At 38.1% G+C, this 27,423-nt stretch overlaps 1 protein-coding gene across 1 annotated transcript; it reads right to left on the reverse strand.

Annotated features, from left to right (window-relative positions):
• Nucleotides 1–1,262: 1,262 nt before the first annotated feature.
• Nucleotides 1,263–26,956, reverse strand: GALNT3 (polypeptide N-acetylgalactosaminyltransferase 3). Its single transcript, XM_083365550.1, has 10 exons — nt 26,379–26,956; nt 25,092–25,264; nt 22,811–22,960; nt 19,459–19,693; nt 17,397–17,514; nt 16,846–17,046; nt 11,514–11,645; nt 9,718–9,819; nt 6,679–6,831; nt 1,263–2,674 (listed from the first exon to the last, which is right to left on the reverse strand). Exons 1-10 carry the CDS (start codon nt 26,891–26,893, stop codon nt 2,552–2,554), a joined length of 1,902 nt encoding a protein of 633 aa, XP_083221676.1. The 5' UTR covers nt 26,894–26,956; the 3' UTR covers nt 1,263–2,551.
• Between the last annotated feature and the right edge of the window lie 467 nt (nt 26,957–27,423).

Genomic DNA, 27,423 nt, shown 5'->3' on the forward strand with positions numbered 1-27,423 from the left:
GAACATTCGGGTGGCATAGAATGCAGCATTCTTAATAATCCATTGTGATACTGCCTAGTTACATCTCTATTGCAGAAGCAGTACCACTGACCAGCAGGGTGGGTTCCAAGTGCAATTCAAAGAGGTTTACGGTACTTACGAAGCCCTATATAGTTCAGGGCTTGGCTACTTTAACCACTGCCCAATAACGTCTCCCTACCCTACCAAACAACTAAACTGCTCCTGTTAAGGCTCCCCAGGAGATACAAAAGGGAGTCCGACAGAAAGCGTATCCTCCTCCTCCTCCTCCTCTGGAAGAGCCTGCTGCTGGAGGCAAGGATGGTCTCCGCTCTAACTGGCCTTCTGGAAGCAGGTAATATTTTTTAAAGATCTCAACCTTTGAGAAGTAATTATAACAAGAGGGGCTGTGCTCAATAAAAGTTAGCTTATTACCTTTGGTCTAGGATTGGGAAAAATCTGACTTGGACTCATTGTATTAACATGTTTAGTACTGTTGTTTTAATTCCTATTCTATTCGCAGGAGCCTGCTTGCTCCTTTTCTAGGACAAGTAGTTAACGTTTGGCCATTTGACTCTGTCTTTTCACACACGCCTTGAGCGCTATATTTGGGGATGTTCTGGTTAAAGACACAAACGCAAGAAACCACGATTCCAAACTTAGCTGACAATAAAATTGTTTTTATTATTATTGTTATAAAACAGAATTAAAGAAGCACAATATATTACAAAGAAGTGAAAATTGTTAGGAATACAAAAAGAAAAAAGAAAAAGAAAAAAGAATTAACACCCTAACCTGGAAATAAGTTCACATTTAGACAGATACAAGACCACTCGGAAGGCAGGAGGGAAAGAATAAGCCTGGGCTGGTTCTTGTGATAAAAATGCCACAGTGAAATACTACGAAGGCTAAGGATAGCCTCAGTTTAGGGTTTTGGTTGGAAAGAATCTAGAACTTCAAATGTGGAAGAAGAGAAAGTAGTAGTTAACTTTCTGACTTAAACACTGCAACAAACTAGAAGGAAAGTTATATAAATAGAAAACCATAAAACACACTTTTAAATAAGAATAGCCCTCTCATTTACACATCTGGCAAACAGTAAAATTTATTTCTGCAAACTACATCTCAACAGTAAATTTCTTTACTGTACCTGCAGAGTTGTAATTGCCCCTTTTTGTTGAAATATACATGTATCTATCTATTTAAAAATATAGTTATTTTTCTTAAACTTTTCAAATTGCAAATATAACAGTGTTTTGGCTGAGATATAAACAAATTATCTGCTTACACACAAACACGGTTGGCAATGACCAACTATGAATTTGATTACAGGTAATTTTACGTCCATAGTGAGCATCTGTGACTCATCCTAAACAACTATTAGGACAATGAGAATGGCAGACATAAAGCTGCATTTCTTGGGAAAAACATTTCTTAAGGAACATTCCCGCTTTTATAATTGGGATAGGGGCAAACTTAAAGTTTATCCTTTTTTCAATACACTTTTGATATTCACAAACAAGTGGGTTTTTTTTTGTATAACTCATTTGAATGATACCTTTTCTCAGCAATTTGCCTCTAACAATATAGCAGAACAATGGAGCAGCTGTATGTGTTAGCTATAATTTAGCTATAATTTCTTGCATGTTGAAACAACTGTTCATTGTGCAGCTCAGATACGATAAAAAGTGCTCCATTCTTCTGAGGAAAGAAGCTATTTGTCCTGCAATGCTCTTATATTAAGCCCTTTATCATATCAAGTTAATATTTGATTCAGTATATGACAAGACAATTAAAGAGGTAGGAATAGAAACTACAAATACAGAAACCTAATTTGTACATAATACAAAAAGAATATATTTCAATATAATTATCAAACTGGTAGTGTATAATTTCAAAAGATATGACAGGCACTTTTTTTCAGCAATGCAAGCTTTTTATAATCGGTTTGAGAATCTTAAAGAGATGAAATTAACCCTTATAAACATAGTAAACAAAGACACAGTGACATGGCAACAGAGAAGTTCAGAACTCGTTTCATTCTCACACTCCAAAAATAACTTAATCCTTTCAGAAGAAGGATTATAGTTTATAGACATGCTAAATAGTTAAAGCAGCGAACGGGAAAAGGAAAAAGGAAATAATCACAGTTTAAAATTATGAACAACTTCTATCAGGCACTTTTTACTAACTATTACATAAAAAAATATTTTAACCTTCATTGACAATTATGTTTCATTACTAACAAAAAGGATCTGTGTGGCTTTTGCCATGTAAAATATATGACAGGCACACTGATAGTCAAAACGTAAGAAATTACATCTTGAAGACAGACATTTCATTAAAATGTATACTGAAAATGCAATTTCCAGTATTCTGTAAACATATTTTAACAGTTAAGAAACTAACACGTTGTTCAGTTTTATGCCAGTGAGGGGAAAAAAAACCTTAGTAATATTTTACAATTCAGTTGATTCAACAAAAGTTAAATTGGTTAAGTCTTGGAAGCACTACTGTAATTCTGATTTGTTGGTTTCATTAGCACTAGCAGTACCTAGTTGTTACGGCCAAAAATCCATTTCTGAAATAAGTCTGAGGGATTACATGATACCATACTTGGATGTTCTCTGTTTCCCGTAAGGCACATATTGAATGCTGCATTGTACAACGACTGGTCCTGGAATATAAAAACGTATCAATTTTAATCTGTTTTCTCTAAAGATATTAAAGAAGCACATATGGTTTTCACCACAATTCACTCTTATGTCAAGTAAACGTCTTGGGAAAATTAAACAGTTAAATAGAAATTTGAACTTTATTGCCATTCCTATACTGGTAGTCCTGGGCTTACGACCACTGGTTCAGCAGCTCTTTGAAGTTACAATGGAACTGAACGGGTCTCCAAAGTTACATCCGTTGCGCTGCCCTGCAGTCATGTGATCAAAATTCAGGCTGTTGGTGGCTCGCCTGCACTTACAACTGCAGGGGGGCTTCAACTCCCCCATCTATGCTCTTTGGGTCCCTCCACAGTCTGCAGCCCCTGCCACACCAGCTGACGTTTGTGGACTTCTTGCTCTGGCTGCTGACCAAGCATACTCCTGCTGCTGGTCACCTAAGGCTTTCTTCCTCCGATTCTGGACGGCAATTTCTTCACATGAAGATGGCCTCCTGTGCCCAGCACCTGCCTTGCAAAGTGTCGTGCCTCGTTGGAAGGAGGAGCAAGAAGACAGTGAATATCAGCTAGGGTAGTAGTAGTGCGTGGGGTAAGAGGGGGCTCGGAGCACAGGGTGATCAGGGCGACTGGGGCTGGACTGGGGCAGCGACAGCTTCCAAGGATGACATGAAGCTGCTGATCCAGACTGGGGCCGGCCTCGTGCTGTGGCTAAGGGGCTTCTTGCAGCCCCAGAGCCACAGCACACCAAGAAGCCCCAGAGAGCTGCACCCTATTCATTCCACAGTCTCCGTGGATGATTAGCAGACATGCGCGCCCTTTCCCTGGCTTCCTTGAACAAGTATCGCACTGCACCAACACCCAACTCATGTGCAGCCTGCACCAAATTCCCCAGGGCACCCGCTACCTCCCTTCCACATCTGGGAATCCCTCTGCTTCCCGCTCAATGACCTGGGCATCTGGAGTTATGACAGCAACCGGGACCATCGTCGCTGCGTAGCGCATGGCAGTCACATGACGTCAGGCTTACTATTTCTTTGCTGAGCAATGGACATTCACTTCCAGCAGGCATCGTAAGTTGAGGACTACCTGTAATGGGCTTCTCAGATTCTCCCTGCTCGAGATTTTGTAGCCTTTGTGCTTGTTTGAGTGCCGAAGGACCACCAAGATTGACAAAGACAACGCCTCTCAGACTCTGAGAGCCAGTCTAGCGTAGTGGTTAAGCCGGCGGGCTAGAAACCGGGAGACTGTGAATTCTAGTTCTGTCTTCGGCACAGAGACATTTGGGTGATCTTGGGCCAGTCAATCTCTCTCTGCTCTAGCAAAAAAAACCTCACAACCACTTCTGAAAATGCTACCAAGAAAACTGCAGATACCGGTCCAGGCAGTTGTCAAGAGTCAATACTCACTAAAAGGCACTCCCCCCCCACACACACTCTAATACTGAAAGCAACTTACTAAGAGCCTTGGTGGAGCAGTGGGCTAATGCCTCCTTAAGTAACACCAGCTGCCTGCAATTAGTGCAGGTTCGCATCCCACCAGGCTCAAGGTTGACTCAGCCTTCCATCCTTCTGAGGTAGGTAAAATGAGGACCCAGATTGTTGGGGGCAATTAAGCTGACTTTGTAATAATGCCGCTGGGGGGGGGCGAAAGCCCTAATAAGCAGGCATATACCGTAGATTCCGGCGTATAAGACTACTTTTTAACCCATGAAAATCTTCTCAAAAGTCAGGGGTCGTCTTATACGCCGGGTGCTGAAACTTTAGGGACAGGGCTGGCTGGAAAACCTGGAGTGGATCTTCCATTTAGTCTGCGCAGGGAAAGCGGGACCAATTGGAGTAGAAGCTGCAGTCTGTGATTTTTTACAGGCTGGGGTCTGGGCGTCTTTCCTTCTAAAGTTGAAGAGCAGCTGTAGGCAGGTGGGGAATGCAAGAGCAATTTGAAAGGCAGGTGGGGAATGCTAGCAGAGCAGCAGCTTAGCTCTAAGGACACATTTGACTCAGGAACTGGGCGGGCTGGCTGGAAAGCCTGGAGCGGATCTCCCATTTGGTCTTTTTTTTAAATCCCATTTATATCCCACCCTTCTCCGAAGACTCAGGGCGGCTTACAATATAAAGCACAAATCAATGTGCTTAGCAATAGCCTTCATTCTATGTATATGCCTGCCTATTAGAGCTTTCACCACCCCCCACACAAGCAGCATTATTACAAAGTCAGCTTATTGCTCCCAACAATCTGAGTCCTCATTTTACCTACCTCGGAAGGATGGAAGGCTGACTCCACCTTGAGCCTGGTGGGATGAGAACCTGCACTAATTGCAGGCAGCTGGGGTTACTTAAGGCTCTGCGCAGGGAAAGCTTTAGAGTGAATTAGGAAAAGTGAAAAAGTGAATTAGGAAAATAGGAAAAGGGTTGCTGGAATTGGGTACGTGTAGTTTAACGAAGAGAAGGGTGAGGGGTGACACGATAGCAGTGATCCAATATCTCAGGGGCTGCCACAAAGAAGAGGGAGTCAAGCTCCAAAGCACCTGAAAGCAGGACAAGAAGCAATGGATGGAAACTAGTCAAGGAGAGAAGCAACCTAGAACTAAGGAGAAACTTCCTGACAGTTAGAACAACTAACCAGTGGAACAACCTGCCTCCAGAAGTGGTGAATGCTCCAACACTGGAAGTTTTTAAGAAGAGACTGGACAGCCATTTGTCTGAAATGGTATAGGGTTTCCTGCCTTAGCAGGGGGTTGGACTAGATGACCTCCAAGGTCCCTTCCAACTTCTTCTTCTTCTTCTTCTTCTTCTTCTTCTTCTTCTTCTTCTTCTTCTTCTTCTTCTTCTTATTATTATTATTATTATTATTATTATTATTATTATTATTATTATTTTATTATATTATTATTATTATTATTTTAATCCACTTGCACTGTTTTATGTTTACATGTTTGATGACAAACAGCCTTATGTTTATAAGTGACAGTTTTCCTACTAAGTACCTGCATGTCATAAGCATTTGAATTAAAATTACCATATTAAAATCAAATCTGATGTTTTTTAATTTTTATTTGGTGTGCATTGGAAGAGGGGTAGTCTTATACGGCGAGTATAGCCCAAACCCTATAATTTAACAGGAAATGTAGGGGGTCGTCTTATACGCCCAGTCGTCTTATACGCCGGAAAATACGGTACATAGAATGAAGGCTACTGCTAAGCTTGTAAGCCGCCCTGAGTCTTCGGAGAAGGGCGGGATATAAATGGGATTAAAATAAAAAAATAAAAATAAAAATAAATAAATAAATAAAAAAACTTAACACTTACTCATGCGATTTAGAGTCCTAGAAATTCAGTGTAGGTAGCAGCTTATGTACTTGAAATATAAAATGCGGCCTTATAATTTAAGAAAGCTACTGAATACCTAAAAATACTTAAACATTTATAGCTAAAAAATTGAATTTAAAATATTGTATGTAACAACCTGCCAAAAGGGAAACGGGACTAAGAAGACTTCACATATTTCAGAATGAAAATAGTATTTATTGTGTCTTGTTTTGTTTAAGACAATGACAACGGTTGCCATTCTGAAATATTCCAAGACGTATTTGGGCAAGCTACTGTCGCATCCAGTCCCAGAAGCTTCCGTGCAATCTGTGAGCAACCTTCCATTGCATCATCACCGCCCAGCTTTTTTGGAAACAGCCGGAGAGTAGACCGACTGTAGAGTTCTCGGCTTAGACAAGGCTGGAGGGGGAAGGATGTGCACACAAGCAAGCAGAGATGCGTATATGTTTTGTGAGTTTTTGCTTACAAGAATGAGAAAGTGGAGGATGTGAACCTTGAGGGGGAAAAAAGGATGCCCATCTCTGTAGTCTGTTGTGTCTTGATTGCAGGGGACATAGTAAATCCTATTTAATCCTTATTTAAATCGTCTCTACATTTTGGGGCAGCCACCTCGAGAATATTTTCATGAGGAAAGTTTTACATCAAATAAAGATATTATTTTGTTGAGAGAAAAAAAAATACCTTTCGAAGCTCCCATTTCTCTTCTTCGGGAGTCCTGCTGTTCTTCCCTTTGAAACCGCACTCCTGAAGCTGTACCACTCCTTGAGAACTGCGTAGGCAAAGCTCCTTCTGAATGTTGTGTCTAATTTCATGGTACGCAGTGTACTCAAAATACTGGATAAACAAATGTCGGTCATCAGAATAGTGATACAAATTCACTGCTCTAATTACTTGAGAAACGTTCATCGAAATCCAAAAAATGCATTGATGTCACCAAACAGCAATGACAAACAGAAAGGGTAACTGCCCATAACGTAATCCAGCCTTTCTCAAAACTTTTTAGCCTGGTTGAGCCCTCGGAATAATTTTCAGGTCTCCGGGAACCCCTGCGTAACGACTGCCAAAATACAATTGTTCACTTCGAAATACAACTCACTTCTAACTTCTACAATCCACGTTTCACAACTTGTTGTAACAGAAAACGTGGCAAGACTGGCAGCTCAGTTGCTGCGTGTAAAAATTCGCACCCCCTGTAAACACGAGAAATGAGCAGGGTAGCGTTGGAAAATGTAAGGGCTAATATTTTTCAATCTGGTGGAATCCCAGCTGGAAAAGGCTGACCTCATCTATTAAAAAGATTCTGTTAACATAATTTCCTTCAAGATACGCAAAGCAGAGAACTATGGAGAAGTATGTCTTGTATCTATACATACTACATTCCCAAGAAACTAATTTGTAGAGGACAGAGTTAGCCTGAAAGTCAGTGGAATATCTAATGATTCCATAATTAACCACCTTTAAAACGATAAACTCCAGCAATTTCAGAAGGAAATAGGAGATTTACTTACTGCTACTGAATTCTGAAAAAAAGGACTTAGTTTTGCCCAAACCATGCTGAAAGTATCAATCAATAGCAAAGCTAGAAGTGTATTTTATTTCTTTGATATTTAGCAAATGCTTTAATAGTGTAATAAGGAGTATCCTCATCAGAGGTCCACTAGTGGAACATTTCTTTCATTAGTGCAGCGTGTTGACACCTGCATTTTAACACATCACGCTGCTTTTCAGCTTTTCACAAAGCTGGCTGTGTGTCCAGGAATGCTCATCAGACATTTACCCAGGTAGAAATGCAAAATACTCAAAACAGTAGGTGGCTTTGACTACAAGGAAGAGCTCTCTGACCTCCTCGCATGAGGTTTTAAGCATGACAGGACAGATGACTCGGGCCTGGTTGCTCAATCACACAGTGGCTCTCTCCTTGACAGCAAAAACTTCTAGAGGAAAGGAAAAAAGCAGGGAAGGAAGAGTCAAGGTTATCAGGTTTACAAGACAGGAAAGATAGAAGAAGAAAGGCCAGAGAGCTGAAGCAGAGACAGAAGCAAAAAAAAAGGAACTAGTGTAAGGCGGTTCCAAAGAAATTTAAAGAAATCAGAATCAAAGCTATTAGGCCACAGTTATTCGAGGATATGCATTTGCTCTGGAACTGCCCTGACTTTGGCAGCTGAGGGGAGGAGTATGCTATATTAGACCAAGCTACCTTAGAGGCTTCCTTCTTTCAATACTTTCTACCTGTCTAAATTCGGTTTAGATGCTGCGGGTCCCATCATCCAGGGGAGGTCAGCTGGTGGGGACCAGGAGGCAAGCCTTGCCAGCAGGAGCCCCCGCCCTTGGGAACCCTTTTCCTTTGGCGTTCCAAGAGCCCCCACCCTTTTAGTCTTTTCCAGCTATGTGCCTGAGAGTGAGGTCCGGAAAGGGCTAGTGGCCCTGTTACGGTTGCAGCGTTAGTCGTTCCATAATTATCAAGGTAACTTTAAGCTGCCTATATGCATCATTTGTAACTTTTGGTGTGTTTTTACCATTTTCAATATTGTGATGTGGTTTGCCGCCGAGAGTCAATTGGTTTGAAATGAGCAGCTACAGAAAAATGAATGAACGAACGAACAAACAAACAAACACTTTATGTGTATGTAGGTGTGTATGTGTGTATCTTTTGCTACCAGTGTTTGGACAGGTGGAACACACAATCTCCTAGCCAATAAAACACCGCACCTATCATTTTAATTTCTTCCGGTGCGATATAATATTGTTATGAAATGATGCGCTGTTAGTTCACGAAAGTATTCCGTGGGAAGCCAACGGTGTTCAGAATTCCCCAGGCAATAAACCCCCTTGACTTCTTTGCTAATCAAGAAAGAAAGGGGTGCTTCCCATACATTTCAGTACTTATTAGGTTTTCAGCAATAGCCATTAAAACAAAATTCCTTGATATGTGTTCTTATTTTAAACATTTTTAAAGCATTATTGTGTTCTTTAATTACCGTATCTAAACAATGGTTTACCCGTGGTTAACTGCTGCAACACAACTAAACCAATTTTCTGGTTCACACTGAATCAGAAACCAACGATGTGGCCTGGAGTTAATGTAATACATTAGACTAAGATGTAGATGGCGACTTGGTAAGTGATGGAAATATGCTATTATGTAGGTAAAAACTTAACCAATTAAGCATGCAAACTAATTTGACAATAATTCCCTATCCTTAGGGAATTCCTTTCCATATCAACTTTTATACTGCGTTCCAGAAAGAGTCTAAGGGCATTAGGTAACAGATAGTTTGAAAGATCGTGGACCAAATAGTCACCTGACCTGAAAAAGCACTGAAGACCAATGCTAGCGTGTAGTTCTGTTTCAAAAGAAAATTAATAGTACTGGAAAATACTTGTTTTATAGATCTTGCCGTAACCAGACACTGACAATTTTAGAAAAGTACAGGAAGAGCATTAAGTTGTATGCTTATCATACATACATACATACATACATATATATATATATATATGCATATATGCATATATATATATATATATATATATATATATATATATATATATATATATATATATATATATATGTATATATATGTATATATATATATATATATATATATATATATATATATATATATATATATATATATATATATATATATATATATATATATATATATATACACACATATATGCATGCACATACACACACACATATATATAAAGTAATTTTACCTGGTTTCCTCCAAGTCCATGACAAGTATACATAATCAGCGGCTTTCCACCTAAATTATTTTCTCCAACATCCATACAATCTCTTCTTCCAACATTCTTTAGCTAAATAGAAAGTTGAAATAGAATCATATGCCTATGCTTAACTACAATGTAATACCACCTTTATCTGTGGGTGGTACGTTTCAGAGTAAAAGTACAAATAACAAAATCTTGAATGTGTGGAAATTGGATTTCAGAACCGACAATCATCTTTTTCTGCCCATGAAAACTTTCTTCCTCTTCCTACCATAGAAAATATTTGCATAATGTACCCGTGTTTGCTTTTTCTTCTCCTTGCGTCTCGGCTCAGTCACAAGGCTCTATATCAGTGATGGTGAACCTTTTAGAGACCAAGTGCCCAAACTGCAACCCAAAACCCACTTATGTATCATCCAGTGCCAGGTGGGTGTGGCCCATTGAGTGGGTGTGGCCCATTGGGTGGCCATGGCCCATTGGGTGGGCATGGCTGCGGTGGTAACGGCAGACTGGGTGGGACTAAAAAGTTCAATCAATCAATTCCAACTTTGCAAGATCTTTATTTTCCCCACAAGTTGAAATTGATTGATTGAACCTTTTTTTTTTGCACACAGCGGCGGAGGCCTAAAGCGAAAAGGTTTTATAAAACCTAGCTAAAGGCCTAGGACTTGGACGATGGCGCCTTTCCCCACAGAGAGGGCTCTGCATGCCACCTGTGGCACGTGTGCCATAGGTTCGCCACCACGGCTATATATGGTTTCTGCATAGCAAATGATTATCACTTATGGAACAATTTGCTCAACCGATGTCTAAGAGTCTTCTCACTTGCACCACATGATTCGTGTTACTTTTTTAAATTCTACATGGCTGGTGCTGCTTATAGCCCACACATAGCTCTGCGACATGCAGCCATTGGAATGAGTTTGAGCCATTCAGCTGTTCCACAATCTTGCTGGAGAATCTTCTTGATAATGCTGCTAGATTAGAGGTCTTCAAACTTGGCCCTTTTATGACTTGTGGACTTCAACTCCCAGAATTCCTCAGCCAGCGTGCCTACAAGTCTACAAGTCATAAAAGGGCCACGTCTGAAGATTCCTGGGCTAGATGTTAATATTATCTGCAAACTACCTACGGTTCCCAGTTACACGATGAGTTTGTGCAGAATTCTAGCATCCAGTGGCACAATCAAAGAGGCACTTCTGTGAAGATTATGAAAAGCTGGTGAGAAGTGAAGAATCCAGCATGAGCTCTGTGGGCGAATTCTTCCATATCCAGAGTGAATCACTTGGAAGGTGGCCAGCTGCTGTGAGGAAGCTACACGACTAAGCTTATCCAGTGACATTTGTGGTGACAAGCCAAGGAGAGACAAACATAGGTACTTCCTGCAAACTTATTAAAACAAAAAATTACACACACACATGTATGTATGGGTGTGTGTGCGCGCGCGCATGTATATGGATCTCTCTCTCTCTCTCTCTCTCACACACACACACACTGTCAAATTCTTGGTGCTCTGTAAGTTGTTTACTTGTAGGCATTTCATTAACTATCATCAGTGCAAGTGAGTGATGATGTTACATTCACACTGATGTTACTTAGTTGAGGAATGAAATGTCTGCAAGAAAACAGCAAGCTCAGAGAGCATCAAGAATTCCACAGTTGAACACTGAGCTACATATATTCTCTATTTCACACACACACACACACACACACACACACACCTGTCGTTCTGTACCTTTTATATACGAAACAACAAAATATATGCATAAATAAATACTCACAAATCCATGTAACGCAGGATTCAAGTCTGGTACATATGCTTCAGGGAAAACATTGCTTAGGTACCAGGTAAAATTTTTACACTGTAATTGCTGTCTTAATTCATGTCTTTTTGAGAGATTGCCAAATGATTTCTGTTGAAACAATGCTAAATAATTAGTATACAGAAAAAAAATTCTAATGAGTTTCATTAGAAATACTACCCTTTTTTTAAAACAAGAGATTTGTAAATTAATTTGGTTAAACAAATGTAAAAATACCTTCCAAGACTAAAATGGGAGGAAATGATATAAATGAAGAACACAATAGCTTATTACCATATTTTATGGAAGAAGTGGTGGTCTCTACTGCCTGAGGTAAATCTGCTTTTTATGTATATCATACTTAACAACCCTGACAACAGCCAGTCATGTGAACTCCCTAAATTCTTACAATTGGCCATGCCAACTAGGGAATCCTGGAAACTGAGGTCCACACATCCAGGGGTTGCAAGATTGGGAAACAGTCATTTCTAAAATAGACTTCATACCATGGTGGGCAATAAACCAGGGCCTTACTCTGACAGTTATTTTTTAAAGAACACATGTATTTGTTTGTTTCCTGCCTTTATTATTTTTTTATAAATAACTCAGGTCAGTGAACATACCTAATACCCCTTCCTCTTTCTATTTTCCTGACAATAGCAACCCTCTGAGGTGAGTTGGATTGAAAGGAAGTGACCGGCATAAAGTCACCCCATTGATAAAACTAGAACTCACTGTCTCCTGATTTCTTGCCTGGTGCCTTCACTAAAGTACATATGAGATTAAAAATCACTTATTTTAGCCGATATTAACATGTTCAGAATAATAATAATAATAATACAACCATATCAGATAGGTCGCATCAGAGGAGCTAGATGAAGAGTGTCTCTCCCATAAACAATGTGATGAGATGTGACTTACAGAAATCTACACCTGGGTCAACAAGGACTCCACTACGAGTTGGAGATCCCAGACATCTGGTGACTTTGGCTGAGCAACAAGGGCCAGCAAGACTATTAGAAGAAAAACTGTCACAAATATACAAAGATTGAAAACAAAAAAGAGCCAGAGATAAAATCTTTGGAGGAGCTAGTCAAATTTAAAACTGGGGAAGACATCCAGCAGATACAGGGAGGAGAGGGGAAAGGCCAAAGACCCCTCCTCCCATTTATGTATACATACATCTGGGCAAGAAATGATGGAGAACAACACACCCCCACCCCCACCCCACCTCTTTGTTCATTGCTAATTGAGAAAAGGCGAGATAAACTTTTTGGAACAGGGCAATGTGGCATCATTCATTTTAAGGTCGACTCTTCAAAGCATTGAGTGTCCCCAATGGGCCTTTAATTCAAATCCCTGGGTTGCGCTGCTTGTGCAAGGAGGGAGGGTGCACAGAGCTCAAGGGGGTATGGGTGGGCAGGGTAAGCTGGATCAAGGAGGGAGGGAGAGACAGGGAGAGAGTGAAGGAGGGGAGGAGAAAAAGATTCTCTTCACTTCTGGCATTCAGCGAGTTATCCTGAGCAACTAGTTGTCTTGTGTGGTGAATCTGTTCGGACAAGTTGTGCCAAAGCGAACTGCCCTTGGCAAAGTGCTGGGGGGAGCAGCCAGTGAGGAGCTCCTGGGGATGGCCACAGTGGATCGGATGGAGCGGGGGGGCTGGGGTGAGGCAGCTGTGCCCAATTGTCCCATTCCATTCTCAGATATCCTGGACCTATGCCATAAAGTTTATAAACTAAGATAAAAGTTGTCTTATCCACATTATATTTAAAAGTTCTAGGAACTACAAAATATTAATGGCTTAGAGTTAAGATTTCAGAGGAATTTCCTTACACTGAATCAGTACTAAGCCCACAGTTCCAGTGGTGGGATTCAGCCGGTTCGCACCAGTTCGGCAGAACCGGTAGCTAATTTTTTGTTGCTCAGGCCCAGAACGGACTTCCGGAAGCAGCATCTACACAGAGAACCGGTTGTTCACATATTTGAATCCCACCACTGCACAGTTCCCAGTTTTGCTGATGTCTTTTGTTTGTGGTATTGCTATTACTTATTGTAACTAATTAATAGATTTCTTTACAATAATTTATTTCATTATTTGGAGAAGAGAAGTTATGGATTTATAATGAATACTAAGAATACCTATTCCAACTTTTACAACTACCTTTTGTTTGAAGCAAACTGTTGCCTAATCACATCTTGATTAAAATCACAAATTTACCCATTGTCTTTAGACAATCTTTACTTCTAACCTTGGACAGAACAGAAATATGGAGGGATGGTAGTGAAATAAGATCTGAGAAAACTTATAGCATGTAAAAATATACAACAAAAAGTAGCTGAGACATGGAACATTGAAAAGAAAGAAGACTACAGCGAAAAGACTACTCTTTTCCTTACTCTCTCATATACAAAAAAGCACTCCAATTTTAGGCTGCCATTCAACTGTGACTTTTCAACCAAATTTCTACTATCTAGGATTTTTATTTATTTTAGTTTTATCACTGCTGATCTCTAAACATCATTTGTTACAACAGAAACAAAAGCATATAATGCTGTTTTATAGAAGTATTCCAAGATGTTTATTTGCAAATTTTGGTGGACGATAATCTAAATATCTAGGCGAGCAATTAATACAGAAATTAAAAATAGTGGAACCAGGATGCAGCCCTGCCTAATCTCCCTGAAAATTGAAATTTCCTTAGCAATGGGTATTTCAACAGATCCTTAAACATGAACTTTTACATAGTATATCAACACCAGGAGAAATAGGCAGTGATCAATTGTCATTGAAAACAATTTGTAGCTTGAGATCAGGTCAAATGCAATTTAAAATCAACTAATGTTGCATGTAGAGATAAATTTAGTTTATTTTTCCGCCAGATGGTTTGATATAAAGGCTGGGTATAAAACAGAAAGCCAGGATGAAAGCCAAACTGTTGCTTTGCCAGGATATTTTCAGACTCCGTCCAAACCACTAATCAACCATACAGATGTCTGGCACACAACTTGCTAACTATACGCAGCAGGCTGATAGGTCTTGGAAGTAACTTTTCCTCATCCTTATAAAATATAGGGATCGTTACTGCCACTTCCCAATCTTTCAGGACACATGCAGTGTGGTCAGTAAAAGAGAAAAAAGAAGTTAGAATTGAGACCCACCCTTGCTCCTGTTGCTCTTGATTACTTTTGTTGTTGTGTGATTTTACTTGGTGGTTTTACCAGGCTTTAATTGCCTTACCAGCAAATCTATTTCCATACAGATTACTGGTGGCCACTGGTGTGTGTCCATGTCCATAAACGGTTTCTTTATCCCTTTCGCACAGGGGCAATTTTTGGAGTGAGAGAGATACAACAACATTATAATAAAAGGGTGCTGAATTTTCAGATTGGGTTGCAGTAATCAGCTCTGGCTAAACCATCTTTGTAGCTTCCCTCATTTCACCCTTGAGCAGGTTTTTGATATGTAACGTTCAGTGGAGGAAAGGACAATGGGAGATCTCAGTACATTTGATATGCATAACAGGAAGTCTCCAGGTTATGAACCTCTGGCTTAAGAACAATTCCTAATGACAAACAGGCTGCTGACCAGCAATGAGATCTAACTCAAATGGTGGATGATGCTTCTGCCTTGCAAATCGAAGAGCCGCCAAACACAGTGCCTCCAGGAGAACCATGAAGTAGTGAGTGCATTTTTAGTGGTTCCTGAAAGCCCGGTGCAGCTTCAGCACATCTTCAGCTTAAGGAAGAACGCCATCTGCTATATAAACGAAGATTTCCCTGTACACCATTTATTTGCCTATCATTATCAGTGCAGAGCTGCTTTTTGCCATTCGCACACCACTACTTCCCACTGCAACCTTTCCCTGATTTCTTCTGTGAAATCAGCTTCTGCTATGACATTTGTTTGCAGCAGAAAACTAGATAGCGGGGGTTTTAAAGAGCTTAGTTTTAAAATGTAAAGTAAATGTTAAGTATGTAAAGCAGCATTGATTTAGGCCACATCTGGGGCCATGTTGCTTGCAACACCATGTTCTCACACAGCAGAGAGTAACTCTAGGATGTAAGTGGTCTCCACTCTGGGTTTCACGCTGGGTCCTCAGAAAATAGAAATACACACTTTTTCCTGGCCGATAGGAGCTCGGAATACATAAAGCCTTTAAGTTTAAGTAATTCACTTTGTGATGTTTACATTTCTTCTAAAAGTTTCCTAAGTTGCTTAAGACATAGCTTTCATGAGTAAGTACTTGAAACAATAAGATTTTTTTAAAACTAAACTAAAAAAAAACCTAAACAAACAAGATAGGTTTGAGGACCTACCTGTATACTAGAAAGGGCGTGTAATAAATTCCTTCCAGGGAAGTAGTAAATGATTGCCACACCCAACTGTATTTGTTTTGAAAGATGTGATAAATTGTCAGTGCACCAATGTATTAATAATGCATTTTAAGTTTCTACAGAGCTCTTATACACAATTCAGAAGCTTGATTTCACTGCGTGAGGGAAAATAAGACAGTATTGTCTACTGTTGTTTGCCTTAAAAACTGGATTTATCTCTTTCCCCTTGACTCACTGTTGTCACATAAGCTTCCAGTAACCCAAATTAGCGACAATGCTTCCCCTTCTATAGAGTTCTCTGACAAATTCAAGCATATTTATCCTTCTTGTCAAATAAGCCAACGTTCTTTATGGTACTTATCCAAAGTACTTATATACGCATACACATAAACACACACACACATAGACACAGATGCACACATGGTATACATTTAAAGGCACCAAGCTAGAAACCAGAAGACTATGAATTCTAGTCCCACCTTAGGCATGAAAGTCGGCTGCGTGGATTTGGGCCAGTCACTCACTCTCAACCCATGGCATCAAGCTTGGGCGATAAGTTGGTCAATTCCTGTCACAACCAATGGATCAACACTCAGTTGAACCAAAAAAAGCATACCTTGCACTTGTGAGAAGAATGCTAGGAAGAAAAAAAAGCATAGTCCTAGAACTAGCTTTCTAAGTCACTCAAGTGATTAACTCTAATTTATTTAAAGCATATTCAAGCTTTCTCAATTCTTTCATTTTGATTAATGAAATTCTTCCAATTCTAATCTGATGAATAGACAGATGGACCGGATTCAATTACTCAAGTTCCGATATTGTGAAATATTAAATAAACTATAACTGGCTGTTATTCTATTCAATATTTTGCCAAGCAAAGCAAATCATAAATAGTGCCTAAATAAATAATAATTTTTGCTCACCAAGAATTTCAATGAAGCAACTGATTTCTAATACCACCACCATCGCCACCTACTTGTTTAACAATTTTTGTTGCTTCTGTGTTTCTCCGATAAAATATATATTTATATTCATCCATCCATACTTCTGCAAGGCGAACTTGATTCCGGGTAATCACTTGAGTCCCTTTTGGAAAAGTATGGGGGCTCTTGCTGCGAAACACATGACCCACAACTGAGCAAGGTATAATTTCCAACTGCCCCCCACACTGCCATACCTGAAAAATACAGAACTGTACTCAGTAAAACCTTTAGTAGCTGCTATCAGGTCAGAGTACATGTATGTACCGAAAAGATTTAAAGTATTGCATTGCCACACAGATAATACTAAAACGAAGGGTTTTTAAAAAAATATGAATTAAGCATGAATTAATAAATAATGTGCTGACCAAACCAAGGATACCACTCCTAGAATTTACACGATCATTTTATTTTTCTATCCCAACATTATCATATGGTTAATTTGTCTGCTCTGTCTGCAGAGTGGAACTAAAGGTTTAAGAAGTTTTATCCCAATGTAGATAGTCATTTTGCCAGTAAAAGACATGTGAATACTCTATTAACTTACGCGGAAAGACATTTCCAGATTTTCTCCTCCCCATATTTCCATTTCTTCATCATAGCTTCCAATTCTATAAAAATAGTCCTTTGATATTGAAAAAAGACCTCCTGCAAAAGTTGGTGTTCTGCGAGAGGGAGGGAGGAAGTTGGGGGGAGGGAGAGAATAAATCTGATTCAAATAAATCTGATCAACTGAACTAACGCCACCAAGCAAATATATCCAATGTTATACAAGTGCAAAACCCCTCATACAATGAAATTTCTTACCAATTCTGTTCTTTTGCAATCATATCCCAGCTTCTTGAAGAACATTTGGAGTGTGTGTGAAAGAACAGTGGGATTTAGTCTACTCTAACAGAACAGTATGTCAGTGAAATGACATAACTAAATATAATTCTATATCAAAGTCAGAGAAAGCAACACATCAACAGCAGTGGAACATACATTTGTGAAAATGACTGACTGCCGTCTGAACTTATACTGCAATCCATTTCAAAATCAGAAACAGAAAAGAGTTTTCCTGGGGGCTTTTGATATCTGAGGATAAATAAACTTACTTGATTTGACATGCTTCCGGCCTAATATAGTAATAATGCTACAGTAAAATTAAATCACTGAAAAGTCGACAAGTTCAATAACTTTTCAGAAGTCAGTCATTACGAAGAAATAAACTAAAATCCAATGTAAATTTCAAGCGAATTATATCTAGGATCCGATCTGGGTCGGTCACCGGGATCAGAGGTTTAGTCTTCCAAGATTTTGGGCTTGTGCTGGAGCCCGTCCTCAGGGAGCTTCTCTCTCAAGAAAGAGAGAGAGAAAAGTTCCATGAAGATGGGCTCCAGCACAAGTCCGAAAGCTTGGAAGCTTAAACCTCTGGCCCCAGTGATTGACACAGATTGGATCCTGCAACAATATCCTGGGACACGTGTATTTATCTTCATTCATCAATTATATCTAGCCTGTATTCCAAAAGATTCTAAAAATTCTAAAATCAACTCTTCCCCATATACAATCCATTTACAGTTAATCAAACTATTGAACCTAGGTGTCAGCCTTTTGAGATAGGCCAACCAGTCAAGCAATGTCAGGAAAGAGCTTTCCAGAGATTCCGGCATTCTATTTTATTGTTGTAGGATTAATTAACAGAAAGCCTTGTCCAAAACCTTCACCACTCCCCTTTAAAGACAAATGTCAACGCTCTAACATCGGATGTTCTTGCTTTGACAAAAGATGAAGCAGCAGCTATTTTATATTTCTACTTGTATATCACTTTTAGAGTTAAATTTAGATGAAGAAGGGAGGGGGAAGGAAGAATATGCATGGGGGATTAGTTAGACATAATAACATAGCAGTGGAGCATTTTCAAGGTTGAATGTAATAAGAGGCGATAAGAAAGAACTGGGCATTAAGCTAAGGAGGGAGAACTTACCTTTCAAACTAATTGGAGAATGTGATTTATGACAGCAACAAAAGGAGGGAACTATGTTTTAATATTATTGTGCTTTGGGGAGGGGAATCCAGATTCCGGCTTTAACCAAGCACTGCTGATGTTATATTGCTCTAATAAAAGACTTTTAAGGTAAACAATGCCTCAGAGTTCTTTGAAGAGCTCATCCCTCAGAAACTTGACAACACAAAGGTCATGGTGGGACTGTTCTGAGTTACTTTCTCATTCTTCTTACTTTCTCAGGGCTGAATAAACAGTACATCTCTCCCATCTCCTTCACAAAACCCGAGGAAAATTGCTCCACACTTAGGAATATTAGCATGGAATTCTTTCAAAGTTTGCATTGCAGTTATTCAGTTATGTATCACTTTTAATTTATTTATTAAATTTAGTTGCCACCCATCTCATTTTGAAGCAACGTTTACACTTAGTGGATAGAACTTATTTTATATTAATTTTTGCACACATTAAGTGGACCAGGCTTTCTTTGGATGCAATAAATATATTTAAGAGATGAAAACTGGATAGCTAGATACATAAAAACATAGAACTTTTGTTCTTTTGTATTTTATTCACAAAAAAAGGATAACAAAAAGTGAATAACTCACGTTTCATTACTTACTTAATAGGATAAGTTTCGTCTTTCCTTCTTTTGTTTTCATGTTCAGGAAGAGATTCCCAGCCAAAGGATAAACTCCAGTCAAAATTTCCTCTGTTATGGTTTTGACCGTAAGGAGAAGGTTTATTAAACTCAAAAGTATTGAGGTCAATAGAAGAAATATCAGGGCTTACAACACAAGTATCATTTTCAGCTATTCTGGCTAGTAAAGGTTCTAGCCATCCATAAAAACATTCACCTAAAAGAAAGAAATGAGCTGTTTTTCCACCTGCACAAGAACATTTCAAATACACTTCAACTATAATTTTAGTCCCTGAAAATTATTTTTAAGAACTGTTCCACAGAACACTTTTTTTATCAATTTCATAAATACCTCAACAGTTTACAAACAATTATCATTAAATAACACAAAATATCAAGGGAAAATATAATTTTAAATAGTTTTCCCAGCCGAATAGTTATTCAAAAGAAAAAAAGTTAAATGTGTCTGAAGCCATATAAATATTTTTAAAAATCTTGAAAATTTTAATTAATCCTGTGAATAAGACAAATATTGTTTTATTATATTCTATATTAAATGTATTTTTCAGTTTTCAAACTTAATTCAATAGTTATTTTGGTAAATAAAAGCCGACATAAACAAAGGCACAAAGAAGGGCAAGAACAAAGATTTAAACAGATGTAGACAAATTCTAGATACTTTTATATTGCTTTAATTTAGTTTATGTAAGAAAATGGTCAACTAAATCTGTGAATAAACTTGGATGCTTCTCTGAAATCAGTGAAATTTAATTTCTTATTCAACTGCAGTTCTTTCAACAGCATACACATTCATCGACTGCAGAAATTTTTTCAGAATTTAAAAAGTTGTCCTAGGGAAGTTTCACAAAATAATTCTAAAGAAGCAGCTGCATTTTCTTTTCATCTTTCTTGCCTTATACATTTTACAAGTAGCTAAGTCTAAGTCCTGAGAAATGGAACTACCAAACTTCTGCTTACTACTGTACATAAAGGTAAGAAAGCAAAGTAATAATATTCAGTTACTAATTCTGTTTCCTCACACTCAACTCTCTTGTCAAAAGTCTAAGTACCCAAAAGAAAACTTCTAAACAGGTTAGGTTTGTTTTTTTTATTTCTCCTGTTTACTGAAAGGAATTTTGAATTAGCTGAGAGGAACATTAAATTTAAAGTGCCTTTTCATATATAATGTTTAAAATTTAGTGATCACGCCTAAGAAAGAAGAAATAATAAAGAAAAACAAAACTTTATTCCTTTTTTGGTGCATGAGCCAATTAGGAATCGGTATTTGGCCTCGTTAAGATGTCCTATTCTTTCCTGCTTTTTAAAAAAATCAACTTAAATCTCAGTATATTCAGTATACTTCTAAGTGTACTTCAGTTTGTTCTTGGAACAAATTCTGGCAATATCACTAGTTGTTTTTGTTTAAATTCTGTCAATATTTACTTATTTTTTGATACTATAACATTTTATTGGTTTAACCTTTCTTTTGAAAAGTCTAAGCTCTGCAGGTGCTTGGAAGCAAACTCTTCTTGAATTTTAAATGTGCAAGAAATTGGGAGCCTGTTGTTATTCAAGGAAAAGAAAGTATTCCATGCAAGTTCAGAGACGTTTTTCTTTCCATATTTCTAGATCCTGAAACGTACTCCTGGTCAGAGCTCATAAACGTTTTAGAAGACCTGATAGAACAATCACTTCTAACAAGTGAGCAGTCAGCAGCACTTGACATATTTAGGTGTTGTTAGAAAGGCACGAATGGTCCTGAAAAAGGGCAGAGAACACTTTGCGTTTTCTAATCGTGGAGATCCACAGCGCCATTTACTGGGCAATGATTTTAGTTTCATTCTAGTGGATAAAGCCCCTGCATGGATTACTGCCTTGTCGTGGCGAAGGGGCTTGCGTAATTCAATGAAGCTATGAGCTATGCCACCCAAGACGGACAGGCCATAGCAGAGAGTTCTGACAAAACGTGATCCACTCGAGAAGGAAATATACACGTGCTCGTATTTTTTTTAATCAAATCACTTATTTCTGTCTAACAATTCTCTGGCAAGAATTCACTTACTTATTTGGAATTACTCAATTATTTCAAGTCTTGAACTGTAAGATAGGATCAATGTATGTGAACTGTTCTGGATTTTGGAGTTACTTAGAAGTAGTTGCTTGCCTTTACATTTAGTTCCCAATTTCGTTTCTGCTGCAACTAATTATGAATTATACTGCATACAATAATATACCTTTGAACACCAGACTTATCCTGCTGAGATATGCCTTCAACTCTCTTTACTAATCTTAAGAAGTGTACTGTTTAAGTTCTGGACTTCTAAATACTAAGTTATGATGGCAATACCTCAATATTCTCAAGTTTGAGAAATAGCATATTAAATTTATTTATTTTTTATTTTATTGGATTTATATACCGCCCTTTCCCGAAGGACTCAATGATGCAGTGGGGGAAAGGAATTCTAAAGCTTCTCTATTTTCTCAGTTCCTCTGTAACACTATAAAAATCCCAACCATTTTATGCATTTGCATGGCAGATTTTGTGATGTAACTCCATATATTTAAATACCTACTTGAGAATCTATCTTTTAAGAAACAAAAAACTATTTCCTACTCTAACAAGATGAAGCCTGTCGTCTGCCATGCTTCTATTAAATTAAAAATAATTCAAAAGAAAATCACACACATAGTAAGCATTTATTTTATTGTATTTTAGCATATTTTTCACATTATTATTCCTTTAGAGACATGCAACATGTTTTGCGGTTCAAACACCTTGACCTCAGAATACTGATTCCAATTTTGAAAAGAGCTCACCAGAAGCAACTTGATCCTGAAATGAGCTACAGTAGCTTCCCTAAATCAGTGCATCCCAATTTTAGATTTGATAGAAATTCAGTGGCAAAAATAGGATAATATGTCTCAAGTTACTTTATGCTCCTCTAGTGCTCAGTGAACTATCTAGGCCAGGGGTGTCAAACTCAATTTCATTGAGGGCCGCATCAGCATTGCAGTTGCCCTCAGGGGGGCGGGTGGGTGTGGCCAGGGTGGGCGTGGCCTACTGGGTGGGCGTGGCTAGAGTACGTATGGCCTACTGGGTGGGCATGGCCAGCTCTACATCGTTCGCATCAAGGGTGCCTATGGGGGCCTGGGCAGGAGTGGGACAGATCTGAGGGTCTCTGCCAGGAGGAGGGTCTCTGGGCCAGGGCCAAGGTAGTGGGGGCCGTTCCCTCACTGTTTCCAGGATGGCTTTGCGGGCCGCATGAAACCACTTCGCGGGCCGGATCTGGCCCCCGGGCCTTGTGTTTGACATGTCTGATCTAGGCATACTTACAGTGTGCATCCAAAAAAGTCAGGGTTTCTCCGGTAGCTACTGAAGCACCTAACAACCGAGCAGTGATAAGCCCCTTTCTTTCCTTTTGTCGGACAACTTTAACTATTTGGAACTGTTTCACATAATCATCTAGTTTATCCTGCAAGTAGTCTGAAAAGAAAACAAGTTATTTTCTATACCTTCAACGAACATAAGGTTAAAATTTATTCGTTAGGATCAGTTTTTCAGTGACGAAAACCAAAAATAATGTAATTTTTCAATGACCATGGTTACAGTTCTAAAAGCCTCCTTACCATCTCATTACTAAAAGATGAACAAGTGACCAAACAAGTACCACCTCAATCCAGCAAAACTGTAATTGCTAATATCTACTAGTAAAGTTAAGCTCTGGCAAATTTTTGTGCTTTTGGAAAAAAAAGTGATCCATATATTTAGTTGGAATCAAATGAATGTTATTTTGTCTTATTTAAACCAATTTGGCTTTACAATCAAGCACTTGAATATTGTTATAGAAAAGTGTTACATTTTAAAAGAAAAATTAAAGGTTAATTTTGACTTAAGAGACTATGGCCAATGTTTAAAGAGAATAAGTTGTTGATGAAATATTGTTTAAAAAAATCTGTTCTCAATATGAATTACTCATACGAATTTCTTATAATGATCCAGTATCAATGACAGGTGGCAGGAATCAGCCTTACGATCTATGTAAAAAATGTGCAACACATTTATCATTCATTCAGGACAATAATATTCCCACAAGTCCTACATATACACAATCGAAAATGATAATCTTAGATCACAATGGACTACACACAGGCACTTTTAGAATATTACTCAATTGCATGAATGGTTGTGGCAGTGTCATGCAACAGGAACAATCTGCAACAACATGAGCTGTTCTAATCAGAATGAGGCTTTCGGAAGACAGAAGGAAAAGTTGAAAATGGACAACTAATACACTAGGAAAATACTGATTAACAAGACAAAGGGGCACATTCTATGCCATATTCTACTACGTATATGATTAAGCATGTAATATCAAGCTACTTTTCCCCTTTGATAACAAAAAAGATATTGCTGATTAGCTCAGAACCAAGATATGTTGCACACATATGCCTAATCTTCTCTTGTTTGTAGTACTGAGCCTCCCCACAATTGCTTTAATGGCTTCAGTTACTGGTTAAGTGAGGGTAGAAAGAATGTGCATCCTGTATTTCAACAATCTGTTAAGTCCTAAAACATCCAGTAATGGCGACTGTAGGGGAAGAACTACCAGGATGAATTGATGCACTGTATTCTTTTAATAGGAATCTTAGTAAGTGTAGTATGCAAAGAAAGTCTGTGACTTAATTCAAATACATCCATCTTTAGGCTTCTCAATGTAACCCTATCTACATATGATTTAGAATTCCATCTCCTTTATTTTCCATCACCGAGGAACTTCATTAGAAAAAGTGTTCCTGCTTTATAGCGTAGCAACCCTTTAAGACAGAGCAATAGTTTGATAGTAATTTATCAGGTTTAGCATCACATCAAGCATGGCATAAAACCAACTAGTCCAAATATACTGCTAAAACAATTTGGCACATTTCCAATTCTACCTTGATCAACTGAGATCTAGATGTAAAATAATCTTAACCATAATTTGACTTAGATTGAACTGAGCCAAAAAGAAAGGGCATGCAAAGTAATTCAGCTTAAAAGCATATGTGGATATATCTATATTGTACAGGTAGACTTCAGCTTACAAGCACAATTTGGACTGGAACTCCAATCACTAAGCGAGGTGATCATTGAGTGAGTTCTGCCCAATTTTACAACCTTTTTTGCCAAGGTTGATAAGTAAAACACCCCATTCATTAAGCAAATCACTAATGTTGATCAGCAAATCCTGTTTTCCCCACTGACTTTGCTTATAAAAAGTTGTCTGGGAAGGTTACAAATGGTGATCAGTGATCTCAGGACACTGCAAACCATAGGCTGCCAAGCACTCCAATTCTGATCACATGACTGTGGGAATGTTGCAGCAGTTGTGCTAAGACTAGTCTAAGTCTCTTTTTTCACCATTGTTGTAATTTCAATCAGTTGCTAAACAAATGGTCCTAAGTCAAGGACTATCTCTATGTGATTGTTGGCGTAGTATATGGGAGGTGGATATTTCATCCCTTGAAAGGGCTGTCCATTCTTTACTGAAGAAAGAAAAATGTATATATTTTCAGGTTATATTAATTAGTAAAAACCAAATATGAAAGTAATCTATAGTTTAGAGACAGCATCTTACCGTCCACACTGGCATCATCTACCAAAATTATTTCCTTCAATAATATTGCAGGGGAAGTATACATCACACTGTAAACTGTTCTCAGAAGAGTTGACCATGCTTCATTGTGAAACACTATGATAACACTTGTAGTAGGCAGTGGAGGACAGCGCTTAAATTTCTGTTCAATACATCTGGAGGATAAAACCATAGTTTATTGGAAAAAATTGAATCAGAAATGTCAGATCTTGATACTCATGGCATCGATAAAACACTTATCAATGAGCTTTGCACATATGGTAGAACTATTTAATCGTTACTTTAAAAAAACATGTAACAAAAGTAACAAGGCACAGGTATTTTCAAAGAATCTCATTTAAAACAATAAAATGATAATCTCTGTATCACATTGTGTGTAATGGTATGTGGAAATGACTTGGCCCAGAGATGCCGTCTAGGGAATGCTCAGATAAGAGACAGCTTAATCCACAGCTGAAAATTGGGTGGGGTAAGAGGTACAGAAGAAGCCTTTACTAATTCCTTGGGATGAGATCTATACTTTGACTTGCAAGATTCTACTAATCTAGGCTACAATAAAGTAGAATAAGCTCATCTGGTCAAATTTCCTATCTAATCCACCTCATAAGACTGACATTACGAGGGAATATAAAGATTTATAATAATTTCCCACAAACCTGCATCATAACTAGCAAACTATTCAAATTTAAAATAAACAAGTTTAAAATAAAAAAAATTCTACTGCTGGAAAATTGCATTAAGAATTTAATCAACGTACTGGAAGTGCTCCAACCCCATATAAATTTTTCAAGATTTCTTAATATTTTTAGATGCATCATTTGCTATCAACTATTTCAAATGTAGGTATGTATCTGTACGCTACACCTACAGATGTAAGAATTAGCAATTACGTTATTAAGAAATTTTTATAACCATCCTACTCAGTAACACCAGGCGATTTACCAAAAAAAATCCCAATTCAAAATCTAATAAAGCCACACCCTCCTGGTGACAACAATCAAACCAATCATTTGATGGCCCCATATCACCATGAGGTCCCCAGGCCCACTGGCAAAATCACGTCTTCAGAAAGACTATAAGAGTGTCAAGATGGGGGCCAATCTTATTTCCGCAAGGATGATGTGGCTTGGGGGAAGCTATAATAACAGTAATCACAGTTCACATCTTAATACAGAAATAGAAGCTCAAGATACACTTTTTCAACATTTTACATATTTTTAATCAAAAACTAGAATATTTGTTCTTAGATCCAAATACATTTCAACGTACTCAGGAGGTCGTGTGTCTGGTCCTAGATCTCGATGTAAAGAAATCCGATCACTGGCAAATAAATTAAAACAATGCTTTTCTTCACCGTGCTCTTTCTCTTTCCGTTCATCTGGGCTTAAATTGATGATTTTGAATGCTTTACCGGAAGCCCCTGGAGTATTAGGGTCCTGAGGGGGACGCTCAAGGTAAGGAGTCAGTTCGGCAGCTGTGTAATATCCTGGTAAACAATGCTTCTGTTCAGCATTGTGAGTCTGCCTAAGAGGTGCTTTAATTTGCATTTTTGGTTTTGCAGCTTTAATGTTGTTCACAGCATTTAACACTAGATCTAATACACTTTTCTTTTCATCATGAGATGGCACTCCAGGTTCCTCATTAAATTCTTGGACACCTACTTCTCGTTGTAACAGAACCAAAATTATTAAGAAGGCAAAAATAACGAATGTAAATTTCCAAAGTTTCTTCTGGGAAAACTGTTTCATTATGAAGCGCCGTAGCATTCTCATATAAGTCATCATGGAGAGTAGACATATAGAACTGCTTCAAAAATGTTCTTTTATACAAAAAAGTTCACAAAATGGGAAAACCTGCAAGATTTTTAAAAATATTAATCATACCAATGTATGTTTATTCATAAAAATAATTGCAACAATTTAAATTAATAAATTCACAAAGTCACTACCTTTCAGGGTTGCTGAAATAATGTTCATTTTCTAAACCTATTTGAATCCTATAAGAACCTTCATTAGATACATCTGCCAATTTATTCTTATTGTACATTGATTGTTCTTAGGTATATTCTTCTATATATTTTAGATCAGATCCTCTAAAAATTTTAATTGTTAGACTTAAACAACCACTTGGGGCTATGAATCTCAAGGAAGTTCACAATATTCTGTTATGTGTCCCTGAATCGTGTCCCTGAAACAGGCGGTTCAAACTTCGAAATTAGTCATTCTGTTTTGGAAGTGTTCCAACTTTGAAAAGGTACTTTCTATTTTGTGTGCTTTGGATATGATCCAACTTTAAAACGGTCCTTTTCTGTTAA

This window comes from Vipera ursinii, assembly GCF_947247035.1.
Source record: "Vipera ursinii genome assembly, chromosome: 1".
In the NCBI taxonomy this organism is placed as follows: Eukaryota; Metazoa; Chordata; class Lepidosauria; order Squamata; family Viperidae; genus Vipera; species Vipera ursinii.

Coding starts and splice junctions, on each gene's coding strand:
- GALNT3 (XM_083365550.1), bottom strand. CDS start 26,893: ATGATGACTTATATGAGAATGCTACGGCGCTTCATAATGAAACAGTTT. Junction 17,515..19,458: donor GACGAAACTTATCCTATTAA/GTAAGTAATGAA, acceptor TCCCTCTCGCAG/AACACCAACTTTTGCAGGAG. Junction 11,646..16,845: donor CAACAAAAATTGTTAAACAA/GTAGGTGGCGAT, acceptor TTGTTTCAACAG/AAATCATTTGGCAATCTCTC.